Genomic DNA, 14,886 nt, shown 5'->3' on the forward strand with positions numbered 1-14,886 from the left:
ATTCCACTCCCGTACATCTCAGTTGTCCTCGTTTTTCAAGGACCGTAACTTCCCCCCGCTCGGTGGTCGAGAACGCCCTCAACCGTGTCTCCCACATCTCCCGCACCTCATCCCTCACACCCCGTCCACGCAATAAGAACGAAAAAAGAATCCCCCTCGTCCTCGCGTACCACCCCACCAACCTCCGGATCCAACGCATCATCCTCCGACACTTCCGCCATCTGCAATCCGACCCCACCACCAAAGACATCTTTCCCTCCCCACCCTTATCTGCTTTCCGGAGGGACAACTCTCTCCGTGACTCCCTTGTCCGCTCCACACTCCCCTCCAGCTCCACCACACCCAGCACTTTTCCCTGCAACCGCAGGAAGTGCTACACCTGCCCCCATATCTCCTCCCTCACCCCCATCCTCGGCCCCAAGAAGACTTTCCACATCAAGCAGATGTTCACCTACACATCTGCCAATGTGGTATACTGTATCCGCTGTACCCGGTGTGGCTTCCTCTACATCGGGGAAACCAAGCGGAGGCTCAGGGACCGCTTTGCAGAACACCTACGCTCGGTTCGCAATAAACAACTGCACCTCCCAGTCGCGAACCATTTCAACTCCCCCTCCCATTCCTCAGACGACATGTCCATCCTGGGCCTCCTGCAGTGCCACAACGATGCCACCCAAAGACTGCAGGAACAGCAACTCATATTCCGCTTGGGAACCCTGCAGCCCAATGGTATCAATGTGGATTTCACAAGTTTCAAAATCTCCCCTCCCCCTACCGCATCCCAAAACCAGTCCAGCTCGTCCCTGCCTCCCTCACCTGTTCTTCCTCCCACCTCAAGCCGCACCTCCATCTCCTACCGACCAACCTCATCCCGCCCCCTTGACCTGTCCGTCCTACCTGGACTGACCTATCCCCTTCCTAACTCCCTACCTACACTCACCTTTTACTGGCTCCATCCCCGCCTCTTCGACCTATTTGTTTCCTCTGCACCTATCCTATCCTCTCCTCTATCCCTCTTCTATCCGCCTCCCACTCTCTCCCTATTTATTTCGGAACCCCCTTCCCCTCCCCCTTTTCTGATGAAGGGTCTCGGCCCGAAACGTCAGCCTCTCCGCTCCTGTGATGCTGCTTGGCCTGCTGTGTTCGTCCAGCCCTGCACCTTGTTGTCTTGGATTCTCCAGCATCTGCAGTTCCTACTATCTATGGTTCTTTGGAATTCTTTTTCCTGAAATGATGTGGATGCACCAACATTGAATATGTTTGAGGCTGATATGGACTGATCTGTGATATCCCTGTAAATACAGGGATAGTGGAGCAGAGTGGAGTGGATTGAAACGCAAGATCAGCCATGATCTTTTTGGAAAGTAGTACAGAACTGGTCGTGTATGGCCTGTTCCTGTTTGTTCTTATGCTCATCAATATTCTTTCCAGCTCCTTGAGGTGCTAATGTTATAGTGGCTAATTGCTCTTAGACCCTTTTCTCCACATTCTTCAACTGTCATCTCACCCTTAGCCCTAATGTCTTTGCAACTGCTATTCCATCGCCAACCTTTTGTACCCCCTACTCTGTTCAAGCATCTTGAACATGTTGATGTCTGATGAAAAGAACTAAAGATGCAATTTGCTTGAGAAGCAAATAGTGTCAAGCCAATGGTGCTAAGGTTTTTTGTTTGTCTTGTTTTGAAATTCCTTGCCTCAGATGTATTTTGTTTTTCTATTTCCAAACAGCAACCTTTATGATTTCTGTTTGTGTTATCCTTCTAACTGTTGGCCCACATGGTGTCAAACAAGTCATATAAAACAAAATCCGTGAAGGCCTAAATCCCAATTTCCAAACTTATCACATGTCAAACAGACTTGCACAGCATAGTCACTATAAAAATCAAAATAGGAGAAGTGCACTTGAAAAGTGTTGGTAAGTGGCAAGATAAATAAACTATCTTGTAAATATCTGCTTTCTGGCATATCTTTGTATTTTATAAGCAAAGTAGAAGGTTAATTGTGAAATCCGATCGCATTCCAGTACGAGAGATTATTGTAAATCTATTTGCTGACTTTCTTATTTTGCTTCCCTGTATACATAGGGAGAGTTATCCTGATCACACAGATGGGGCAGATGTACCAACCAAGAATTTGGAATATAATGAGGAAACGATGGAGCTTGTGCTTCCTTCTGGTTTGTATCCGGTCCTGATATGTCATCTTGCATCTTTTGTTACACAGTGTGTTGGACAAGTTCCATGTTTGAGCTAAGTTGACAAATTAAGAGAACATTGTAATTGTTAATAAGTGAAATATTGCAGATGCTGGAAATCTGACTTTTAAAAATAAAGTGCTGGAGAAACTCAACAGACCTGGCAGCATCTGTGGAGAGAGGAACAGAATTCATGTTTCAAGTCCAATATAACTATTTAAACCAGATTGTTGTAAATAATCATATGTATTATTGTTCTTGAGCTGAAGCTCGCTATTATGCGTTTTGGTCAGATATTTTTATTGTTGGATTAGGTAAAGCTTGGTAAACTTTTGTTTCCTGAATTTTCAGACTATCTGATCACTGCCTCAGTACCATTTTTCCTCCACATTAAAGTACATTTTTTCCCATGGATTTCCTTGGGGAAAATGGTGTACCAGTTTCTTGAACTACTGTTTTGTATAGACAAGTCAGTTGTAAGTCAGAATGGTTGTGGTTTGGAGGGAAATGTACAAGTGGTTCCTTTTCTTGTACTATCTTTATTCTTTTAGATAATAGGAGTTGCAGATTTGGAAGGTACTGTCTAAGGAATGTGGTGATGATAGATTTAGTTATCAATTTCATAAGGAAATTGAGTAATCATTTGAAAAGAGAATATTTGGGTTATTGGGGGAAAAAGTGGAGAAATAAGACTAATGGATTTGCTCTTATAGACAGTTGGCACAGAAAAGTCAATGGCTGCCTTTCTGTGCATTTTAGTTAATCAGTGATACCTGCCCAAAAAGTAAGCAAAACGAGTGTAGAATCCTATGTTCTTTCATCTGGTAAATTGTTATATGAAATCTCAAATGTATGTTTGATTTTTTTATTTATAAAATCTTGTCTAGTGTCCATGTTTTGTTGTTCAAATAATTCATTTAGGGTTGGCTATGCAAAAATTCAAATTCATGCTGGCTTGTTTGTTGTTATATTTCCAATTTCTACATGTTCTACTCTTTCAAAATAAAAAGGAATCAGGAATTTACCTTAAGACTGTTCAGCCAACTCATAATTCCCTAGGCATATTCTGTTGTCTCTTTCAAATACAGAAATTACATTAATTTTTCACAGTCCTCTGGCTCCACAACTTTATCCAACTGATTTGTCCACCTTTTTTATAAAGGTTTACAAAATCATGAGAGGCCTAAGTAAGGTGAATAGCCAAGGTCTTTTCTCCAGAGTGGGGGTGTCCAAAAGTAGAGAGCCCAAGTTTAAGCTGAGAGGGGAAAGACTTAGTCACCCCTCAGGTCCCTTTTATTTTTTTTTTAAGAGGGTGGTGGATGTATGGAATGAGCTTCCAGAGGATGTCCTAGAGCTGGGTACAAAAGACACTTGGACAGTTACATGGAAAGGAAAGGTTTAGAGGGGTATGGACCAAATGCAGGTAAATGGAAAATCAAAATCTCAGTCACCAAATAACTCAACTCAATTTTTCTAGTTTAGTCTAGGAAACTTGGTCGGCATGGTTGAGTTGAGCTGAAGGACTTTTTTTTTTTTTTTTTTCTTTGGTGCTGTATGACTACCTACTGGGTTTTATCAACTTCGTTCGATTTGTTCAATGCATTTTTTAGCTTATCAGCCAATGACAAGTCTACTTATTCTATCCCCATGGTAAATATAAAAACAAAATAATTACTTAAGATTTCTACCAGTCTTGTCATTACCTGCAGTCTCCTGTGTCCATAATGTTCTTATTTCCATCACCATCATCTTCTATTTTATATAGATATAGCTAAAGTATTTCACTGTATAGTTTCAAATTCCTTGATTCAGTTTCTCTTCGCCTATCGAATTATTTGACTTCTCTCCTAATTATAATCTCCATCTCTTACTGCTGTCAGCGTTCTTGATTTATACTTTTTTTCTAATGCTCAATTGTTCTTTGTTTATTCATTCCTTTCAGCAAAATACACTTTTCCTGTACTCCGAACACCATTTTAAATGGAGTTCTTGAGATGTACAGCAAGGAACCAACTTGTCCATGCCAACCAGATGTTAATCTAGTCCCATTTGCCAGCACTTGGCCCAAATCTTTCTTAAATCCTTCCTATTCATATACCTATCCAGGTGCCTTTTAAATGTTGTAATTGTACCAGCTGCCTCCACTTCTTCTGGCAGCCCATTCCATAAATGCACTACACTCTGTGTGAAAACACTGCCTTTTAAATCTTTTCCCCCTCACCTTAAACCTATGTTTTCTAGTTTAGGACTGCCCTATCCTGGGGAAAAGACTTTGACGATTCACCCTATCCATGCCCTTCACGATTTTATAAAATTCTATAATTTTCATAGAAAATGCTCCAGGGAAAATAGCCCCTATAGCTCAAACCCTCCAACCCTTTCAATTTTCACAACATCTTTCCTATAGTACTTTAATCCAAACCAGCCTTTAAATGTAGATATAAGTATGGGCAATTTTACATTTCACCTGATGTGCTTTAGATGAGTTCTAGAGTTCTCTGGCATTTGTCCCTATTCACTGGCAATTGGGCTTCAACACTCAAGGCTATTTGAGTACCACAGGTTTTTAGTTATTAATGCCTTAAGTGGCTATGCCACAAGCAATAAATTAAAAGAACACTTGCCAGAACAAATAAGATAACTTTTTAGTGGCCTTATCACCAATGTGTTGTCAAGGGTTTTAACAGTAGTGTTCCACTTTTGGGATTAGACGGACGTTCAGTCAGCCTAATGAGAGCGTGATCTTGCCAGCTTTTGCTTAGTTTAACCATCTTACTAAACTCTAGTTCTATAATTGTACTTCCTTGTTAACAGTGTCTTCCCTGTGTTTACCTGCTCTGTTTTTATTTACGTGTGGGTTGTTTGTATTTCTTGTGGATCCCTTTTTGGCACCTCCCTTCTTTATCACTTCTGTTTAGAGAGTACTTTTTTTTTTGGTTTTTGGAGGACTTCTTGGTAGGCAACACAGTTTGTGGGATTCTTGGAGCAGCTTTAAAGGATGCTATCTATCCCTTTTTGTTTGAGTCCCCTATTACTACCACATCTCCTATTATGCTCTTTCCCACCCTGGACAGCTTTGGTGCCCCTCTCCATTTTGGCTAACTTCTCCTTGTCTCTTATTCTCAGATGGTGAGGTTATTGTACATTTTTGGAGAAAACTAACATTGGTAGAATCTCCATCTCTTTGTCAACGCATGGTACCTGCCTCCTGAGCATGTTTTCCCTTTCCTATCTAGGTGGGAGTCTCTCCATTTCTCATTCCAGAGTAAGTTGGAGACATCCAACATTTTACTCTGGACTCTGTCCATAGCCATGTTTTGTTGTATCTTGGACTTGCCTTTGTTTTGTTTTATTTAATTAAAGCCTTGTTTTATTTTTTCACGCGAAAGGTGTTGTTAGCAGTTACTGTCCATTCTCAATTTTGAGTCAACTGAGTCTAAATGCAGCTAAAGATCAACCAAACACATTGTGGGTATGGAGTTGCAGGTAGGCCAGACTAAGTGAGGATATTAGATTTTGCTCCAGAAAAGTAGACCAGATGTGTCTTTACGACAATTGACAATGATTTTCGTGGTTACAGTTAGACTAGCTTTTAATTCCATGTTTATTAATTCAATTAGACTTTCACTATCTGCCTTAAAGGTTTGAACCCATGTCCCCAGAGGGCATGTAACCAGAAGCTCTGGATTGCAAGTTCAGTGATGATACTATCACTATATCACTTCCCCACTAACTACAAATAATTCATCAATTTCTTTATGTAATAATTGGGCTATATGTTTAATATAGTTTAATATACATTCCTGGTCTTGGTTCAAACCTATGTAGAAACAGGAAAAAAATCTTAACTCACCAATCCATTACTGACCCAGAAATCTCTGGGTTTCAGCAGTAGGGACTTGCTGTGTCCAGCTCCCTGTTCTGAACCACTTTTTTTTCTATAGAAAAGCTAGATCATTGCATTGAAATTCATTTTCGGTGCTGGTTAAGAAATCAAGTCATAAGTTATCGTTACCTCTGAGTAGGACTTTCGATAAAGAAAAATGTCATGGCATCTATCTGACACTTTTTTGTGTAGTTTCCTATTTATGATGAATATTCCTGATTAATAGGATCTCCGATAGAAATTATAATACTTGGACTTCTCCTGATTGTACATTTTTGAGGAAGAGTTTTGTGCTCACATGGAATTTTTGGTGGCAGGAAGTGCTTTTAATAGAACATAGAACATAGAACAGTACCGTACAGCACAGGAACAGGCGCTTCAACCCAGCTTGATGTTCCAAAGTGTTTACCTCACTGAAATCTGCACCAACTGTTCTAAACTAATCCCATCTGCATGCACATGATCCATGTCTCTCTAATCCCAACCTGTTGATGTCTGACTGCCTCTTAAACTAACACATTTTCCTGTTTTTAGAAAAACTGCCTTTGCTCCTCTCTTCAAACTTTTCCCCTCTTACATTAAACCTATGCCCCTTAGTATTTGATATTTCCTCCTGGGGGAGGGAGGGAGAGAAAGACCCCCAGCTATCCTGAGTGGCCTTCCACCAGCCTCTCAATTTTATATCCTTCTATCAGGTTGCCCTTCAGCCTTCACTGTAGCAAAATCAGTTCAAGTTTATCCAACCTCTCCTTACAGCTAATCCACTCCAATCCTGGTAAACCTCTCTTGCACCCTCTCCAAAGCCTTCCAGTAGTGTGGTGACCAGAACTGCGCACACTGCTCCAAATGTGGCCAAACTAAAGTCTTATGCAGTCACCATATGATTTGCCAACTTTTGTAATCAATTCCACAACTGAAGGCCAGCATGCCTTTACTACCACATCCGCTTGTTTTGCCACTTTCAGAAAGCTATCGACTTGCACCCCAAGATCTCTGTATATAGAACAGTACAGCAGAGGAACAGGCCTTTTAGCCCATGATGTTGTACAGAACCTGATGGCAAGTTAAATTAATCCCTTCTGCCTGCTCATGGTCAGTAGCTTCCATTCATTGCTTATTCATGCACTTATTAAAAAAAAAAAAATGCCTTAAATACTGCTATTGTATCTACCTCCACAGCTACCCCTGGCAGCATGTTCCAGGCACATACCACTCTTTTTTTTTCAAAAAAGAACTTGCCCTCATCTCCTTCGAACTTTCCTGTTACCTTAAATGCATGCCCCTCTTCCACCTCTGGGAAAGAGATTCTGACAGTCAACCTTATGTGTGCCTCTCATAATTTTATAAACTTCTATCCAGTCTCTTCTGCATCCTCTCTAAAGCCTCCACTGTTGTGTGGTGACCAGAGAATTGAAAGCAGTATTCTAAGTGTGGCCTAATCAGACTTTTATACAGATGCAATTCCACTTCCTGACTCTCTTCTACTCTGCCCCAACCAATTAAAAACAAGCATGCCGTATGCCACCTTTATTAGCCTGTCTACTTGTGTGGCTGCTTTAGGGAGCTATGGACTAGGACCCCAAGATCCCTCTGCACATCATTACTGTTCAGGGTCCTGCCTTTATGTTGCCTTAACATTTAATTACTGAGTGCAACACCTCATGCTTGCCTGGATTAAACTCCATCTGCCATTTCTCTGCCCATATCTGCAACTCATCTATATCCCACCATAACCTTTGACAACCTTCTACAGTGTCCACTAGTCCCCTGATCTTTGTATCAACTGCAAAGTTACTAACCCACTCATCTATGTTTTCATCCAAGTCACTTAACGTATATCACAAATAGCAGAATCCCTGTTTGGATCCCTGCAGAATGCCACTAGTCACGGACCTCCAACCAGAAAAATACCCTTTCACCACAACCGTCTGTCTTTTGTGGACAAAGCAATTCTGAATCCACGTGGCCAAGTCACCATGGATTTCATGCGTCTTTAATCTTCTAAATGAGGGTCCCATGAGGGACGTTGTCAAAAGCCTTACTAAAATCCATGTAAACAACATCCATATTGTCGTCGATCACCCTTGTCATTTCCTCAGAAATCAATCAAGTTAGTAAGACATGACCTGCTCTGAATAAACCATGCTGACTGTCCCTAATTAAGCCCTACTTTTCCAAATGTGGGTAAATCCTATCCCTGAAAATCTTCTCCATTCGCATCACAACCATGATGTAAGACTCACTGGTCTATAATTTCCTGGATGTCCCTAGTTCCCTTGAACAGAGGAACAACATTAGCAACTTGCCAATCCTCGGGGACCTCCAGTGGCGAGACAAGATGCAAAAACCTTCATCAGTGCTCCTAAAGGTCCTGCTGTTTACTGCATGCTTTCCTCTTGCATTAGATCCCCCAAGATGCATCACCTTGCATTTATCCAGGTTAAACTCCATCTGCCATTTCTTTCCCCACTTTTTAATTGGCCTGCATCCTTTGATAACCTTCCTTACTATCCACAGCTCTACTAATTTCCATGTCACCTGCAAACTTGCTAATCGGACCACATTTTCATGAAAATCATATTACGTACTAATATTACAAAGAGATCCCAGCACTGATCCTTGCAGAATACCACTGGTTACAAGCCTCCAGGCAGAAAAACATCTTTCAGAACTGCCGCTTTTATGACTGTATGACCAAGCCACTTTTGCCAACTTGCTGTGGATGCCATGCAACTTAATCTTCAGGACCAGCCTGTCATGAGGGACCTTGCCAAATGCTTTGGTAAAGTCCATATAGATAACATTCATGACATCAAATTTGAGACAAGACCTCATCCACATAAAGCCATGCTAACTATCTGGAATAAGTTCGTAAATGGACATTGTGCAATTGTTACCAAACATCCCATATCTGACTATATGATGAAAGTTATTGATAGACCTGTTCAAGATGGGCCTAGGATATTGCCTTGAATTCTGCAGTGATGTCCAGTGGCTGAGATGATTGACATCAATAACTCCAACCAGAAGAGATTTATTTTCCCTTGATTCCCACTGACTTAAGTTTGGCTCAGCCTCATGAATACCATACTTTGTCAAATGCTGCCTTGACACCAACACCAGTCATCTTGCCTCAACTCTGAAGTTCAACTTTCTTTCCATTTTTTGGACCGAAGCTGTAATGAGGTCAGGAACTGAGTGGGCCTGGTGAACATCATTGTGTTTTGTCAAGTAAGAGTTACTTGGTAACCCTGTTGACAATGCCCTCAATCATTTTGATTGAGAGTAGACTAGTGGGATTGGCTGAGTTGGATTTGTTTTGCTTTTTGTAACAACAATGGTACCCAGGTGATTTCCCAGGTGCTTCAAGCATCAAACTGAATAAAGATTGGATAAATTAAACATGCTTGCTTAATTTGCACTTTTTATTTTGTTTAATTTTCACAGGTGCCAGAATTGGTCATCGATCATTGCTGAGATATTATAAACAACAATTTGGTACCTCCAGAGCAGTGGCTGCTACTGGGGCTTGCATCTTAGGCAGAGTGCTACAGCAGTACAAGACATTAGGCTGGTCAAGTGAGCTTGGTAAGTCAAAAACAAAATATTATGAATATTGGAAACCTCCTGGAAATACTTGGGTTAGCCAGCATCTGTAGAGGGAGAGATTGATTTGAAATGTTAGCTCTATGATGTTTCATCACAACTGGGAAAAGTTTAAAAATGTGATTTAAGATTTTGCAATAAGGGTGGCACAGTGGCTCAGTGCCAGATTCCATCCTTGGGCAACTATCTGTGTGGAGTTTGCCATTCTCCCTGTGTCTGCGTGGGTTTCCTCCAGGTACTCTGGTTTTCTCCCAGAGGCCAAAGATGTGCAGGTTAGGTGGATTGGCCATGCTAAATTATCCATAGTGTCTAGGGATGTACAGGCTAGCTGGATTAGTTATGAGGAATGCAAGGTTACTGGGATAGGGTAGGGGGTGGGTTTGGATGGGATGTTCTTTGGAGGGTCAGTGTAACTTGATGGACTGAATGGCCTGCTTCCACACTATATGGGATTCTATGAAAAGATGTCTACATGAGCTGTGAATGAAAGGGTGATGAACATGATTGTTTAAATGGAGTGGGAGGAGGGGGACGCCAAGAATAAGCAAAAAAAAAACCTGCAGAAAAGGAAACAAAATGGAGGCGGAGGTTGTTCAGCTCTGACCAGTCTGGAATGCTGTAAAATGCATGTATGAATCTTTATCACTTGTGCTTCTTGATTTAAAAGAATTGTTCTGCTAACTGACACATTAAATAAAGTGAGCTGAACTTCTCGTGTGTTTACTTGAATGTACCTTGAGTGTTTGAAACATTTGAATTTTGTGGAAAATTTCACTTGTGGATTCCATTTTCTAATAAAATTAAACTTTAAGGTATTTTCTGTTGGAAATGTTAAGGTTGGTAATACATAGCCATTTCACTTTTTTCCTTTAAAACATCAGAATTAGCACAAATTATCTGGTTATAAAGTGGTGACAGTGATTTTTATGTTCGCTCTTTTTCTTTACAGCAAAAGCAGTATCTCGGAGAAAAGAGCGGGATATGCAATATGTACAAAGAATGAAATCCAAGTGGATGTTGAAGACAGCATTGTCCAATAATGCTACAAAGCAGATGCATTTCAGATCTCAAATCCTATTTTAGCAATTGTCAACAGTCAAGAAGTACTAGCAACTGTGGAGGATAATTGCAGCACTGAACTTGCTGTTTCTTGATGCCTTTTCTGATTTTACTGAGATTTGTTTTTACACCTGCCATGCTTTTTGTAGGTTTACCTTTTAAGTTAGAGAACTTAACAATGATTTCAATAATGAAAACCACTTAAATACTTATCCAATTTCATTCTGATACATATATTGTGAATTCTGTGCATCTGTATAATTTTGGCTATATGTACAATCTACTCCAATCAAATGAAGTTGCTTTTTTTTTTAAAAAAAAAAATTGCATTTGTTGCATTTGGTAATGTTATTTTTGTTCATACTTTTTCCATTCTAAGGATAGCACATCATAGTGGTTAGTACTACTGCCTCAGTGCCACGAATCTGGGTTTGATTCCAGCCTTGGGTTGCGCGCCCTTTGCGTGGTCACCTCGTGTCAGTGTGGGTTTGCTCTGGTTTCCTCCCTTAGTCCAAAGACGTGTAGGCTAGACGCATTAGTATTGCTGAATTGTAGGGTGAATGTCTGCGTGAGTTAACTATGGTGAATGTGGGGTTATGGGGATAGGGAGCGATGCCCTGTCAGAGGGTCGGTGGTGACTCAATGGGTGATGCTGGTTGTAGTCAAATGCTTATTTCAGTAAGATAAGCACGTTGGACCATCAAAATCTGACATTCACCAAATGACTCAATTTGATGTTGGATACACTAAAATGCTTCTGTCAGTGAGATCACTACATTTGCACATTAAAATCTTACAGTCACCAAATGACTCAAAAGTTGTTGCAGTTTGTTTCTAAAATGCATATTTCAGTGAGAAAAGCACATTTGCACATCAAAATCTGACATTCACCAAATCACTCAATTTTTCATGCTTGTATTTCAGTAACATAAGCACAGTTGAACAACTAAATCTCACATTCATCAAATGACTCAAGGTCATGCAGGTTGTAGTGAAATGCTTATTTGAGTGAGATAAGCACGTTGGACCATTAAAATCTGACATTCACCAAATGATTCCAATTCTGATGGTAGTTGTACTGAAATACTTATTTCAGTGAGATCACCACATTTGCACATCAAAATCTCACTTTTATGAAATGACTCAAAAGTTAATGTAGTTTGTACTAAAATACTTATTTCAGTGAGATCAGCACGTTTGCACATCAAAAATCTGATATTCTCAAAGACATTCTCAAAATGTGATGGTAGTTGTATTGAAATGCTCATTTCCATGAGATAAGAACATTTGTACATTAAAATGTCACATTCACCAAATGACACAAACGTTGATGCAGGTTGCGTTAGAATGCTTATGTCAGCAAGAGCAGCACAGTTGTACTTCAAAATCTCGCATTCACCAAATGACTCAAGATTTGATGCTGGTTACACTAAAATACTTCTTTCAGTCAGATAAGTGCATTTGTACATCAAAATTTCGCATTCACAAAATGACTGAAAAGTTTATGCTGGTTGTGTTAAAATGCTTATTTTGTTAAGATAAGCACGTTTCTAGATCAAAACCTCACATTCACCAAATGACACTGAATGTGATGCTAGTTGTACTGAAGTGTTTATTTCAGTGAAATAAGCACATTTGTAGATCAAAATCGCACATTCACGAAATAACTCAATTTTGCATCTTGGTTGTACTAAAGCACTTATGTCAGGGAGATAAACACAGTTGTACATCAAAATCTCGCATTCACCAAATGACTCGAGTATATGGTGGATACACTGAAATGCTTCTTTCAGTCAGATAAGCGCATTTGTACATCAAAATGTCACATCCACCAGAAAACTAAAAATGTGATGCTGGCTGCAGTGAAATGCTTGTTTCGGTGAGATAAGCACATTTGCACATCAAAAGCTCACATTCACCAAGTGACACAAAATATGATGCTGGAGACACTAAAATGCTTCTTTCAGTGAAATCATCACATTGGCACATCAAAATCTCACTTTTAGCAAATGACTAAAACGTTAATTCAGTTGGATCTAAAATGCTTATTTCAGTGAGATAAGCACGTTTACACATCAAAATCTGGCATTCACCAAATCACTCAAGTTTACATGCTCATTGTTCTAAAACATTTATTTCAGTGAATTAAGCACTGTTGAACAACTAAATCTCACATTCAGCAAATGACTCAAAATTTGATGCGCAATACACTAAAATGCTTCTTTCAGTGATATAAGCACGATGGACCAACAAGATCTGACATTTGCCGAATGACTCAAAGTTTGATGCGGAATGTACCAAAATTTTTCTTTCAGTGAGATAAGCACGTTTGTAGATTAAAATGTCACATTCACCAAATTACTGACAAGTTGATGCTGTTTGTGTTACAATGCTGATTTCATAAGATAAGCACACTTGTACATCAAAATCTCACATTCACCAAGTGACACAAAATATGATGCTGGAGACACTAAAATGCTTCTGTCAGTGAGATCATCGCATTGGCACATCAAAATCTCACTTTTAGCAAATGACTCAAAAGTTAATTCAATTAGAACTAAAATGCTCATTTCAGTGAGATAAGCACATTTACAGATCAAAATCTGGCATTCACCAAATCACACAGTTTTACACGCTCATTGTTCTGAACCATTTATTTCTGCGAGATAAGCACTGTTGAACAACTAAATCTCACATTGACCAAACGACTCAAAATTTGATGCTGGTTGTAATGAAGTGCTTATTTCTGTGAGATAGGCATGTTGAACCGTTAAAATCTGACATTCATCAAATGACTCACAATTTGATGCACGTTGCACTAAAATGCTTCTTTCAGTGTGATAAGCACGTTTGCACATCAAAATGTCGCATTCACCAAATGACACAAACGTTGATGCTGGTTGTGTTAGAATGCTTATGTCAGCAACACAAGCACAGTTGTACATCAAAATCTCACTTTCACCAACTGACTCAAGAGTTGATGGTCGATACACTGAAAAGCTTCTTTCAGTCAGATAAGCGCATTTGTACATCAAAATGTCACATTCACCAAATGATTCAATTTTATGTGTTGGTTGTACTAAAACGCTGATGTCAGTGACATATGCAAATTGGAACGTCAAAATCTCACATTCACAAAATGACTCAAAATTTGATGCTGCTTGTAATACAACGCTTATTTAAATGGGATAACTACATTTCTAGATCAAAATCTCACATTCACCAAATGACTCTAAATGTGATGCATGTGTCACTGAAATGTTTATATTAGTGACATTAGCACATTTGTAGATCAAAATCTCTCATTCACTAAATGACACAATTTTACATCATGGTTCTACTAAAACACTGAGAGCAGTGATATAAGCACATTGGAACATGAAAATGTCACATTCACTAAATGATTGAAAATTTGATGCTGGTTGTGTTAAAATTGATATTGCAGTAAGATAAGCACATTTGAACATCAATATCTGTCATTCACCAAATCACTGAATTTTACATGCTCTTTCTTCTAAAACATTTATTTCTTTGCGATAAGCACTCTTGAACAACAAAGTCTCACATTCGCCAAATGACTCGAAATGTGGAGCTGGTTATAGTGAAATGCTTATTTTCAGTGAGGAAAGACTGTTTGTACATGAAACTGTCACATTCACCAAATGACTCATGTAAAATTGAGCCATTAGTTGAATGTCAGATATTGATGATCAAATGTGCTTATCTTTTGAAATAAGCATTTTAACACAACCAGCATCATTTTTTCAGTCATTTAGTTAATGTGAGATTTTCATGTTCCAATGTGCTGATCTCACTGACATCAGCGTTTTAGTACAAACAACATGTAAAATTGAATCGTTTGGTGAATGTGAGATTTTGATGTGCAAGAATGCTTATCTCACTGAAACAATCATTTCACTGCAGCCAGCATCACAATTTTAGTCATTTGGTGAATGTGAGATTATAGTAGTCCAACGTGCTTATCTGACTGAAAAACGCATTTCACTACAACCAGCTTCACATTTCGAGTCATTTGGTGAATGTTGCATTTTGTTGTTCAACAGTGCTTATCTTAATGAAATAAATGTTTTAGAACAACGAGCATGTAAAATTGAGTGATTTTGTGAATGTCAGATATCGA

At 39.4% G+C, this 14,886-nt stretch overlaps 2 protein-coding genes across 2 annotated transcripts in view; both read left to right on the top strand.

Moving 5' to 3' along the window:
- Nucleotides 1–14,886, top strand: part of LOC125485887 (zinc finger protein 622-like) — a 41,578-nt gene that overhangs the window by 16,306 nt on the left and 10,386 nt on the right. The gene's annotated exons all lie outside the window — the stretch shown is intronic.
- On the top strand, nucleotides 2,063–11,552 carry LOC109925201 (zinc finger protein 622-like). The gene is made up of 3 exons (XM_048611061.1): nucleotides 2,063–2,176; nucleotides 9,528–9,668; nucleotides 10,636–11,552. The coding sequence occupies exons 1-3, from the start codon at nucleotides 2,155–2,157 to the stop codon at nucleotides 10,767–10,769; spliced, it is 297 nt and encodes a 98-aa protein (XP_048467018.1). The 5' UTR covers nucleotides 2,063–2,154; the 3' UTR covers nucleotides 10,770–11,552.

Source organism: Rhincodon typus, chromosome 2 (genome assembly GCF_021869965.1).
Source record: "Rhincodon typus isolate 14 chromosome 2, sRhiTyp1.1, whole genome shotgun sequence".
NCBI lineage: Eukaryota > Metazoa > Chordata > Chondrichthyes > Orectolobiformes > Rhincodontidae > Rhincodon > Rhincodon typus.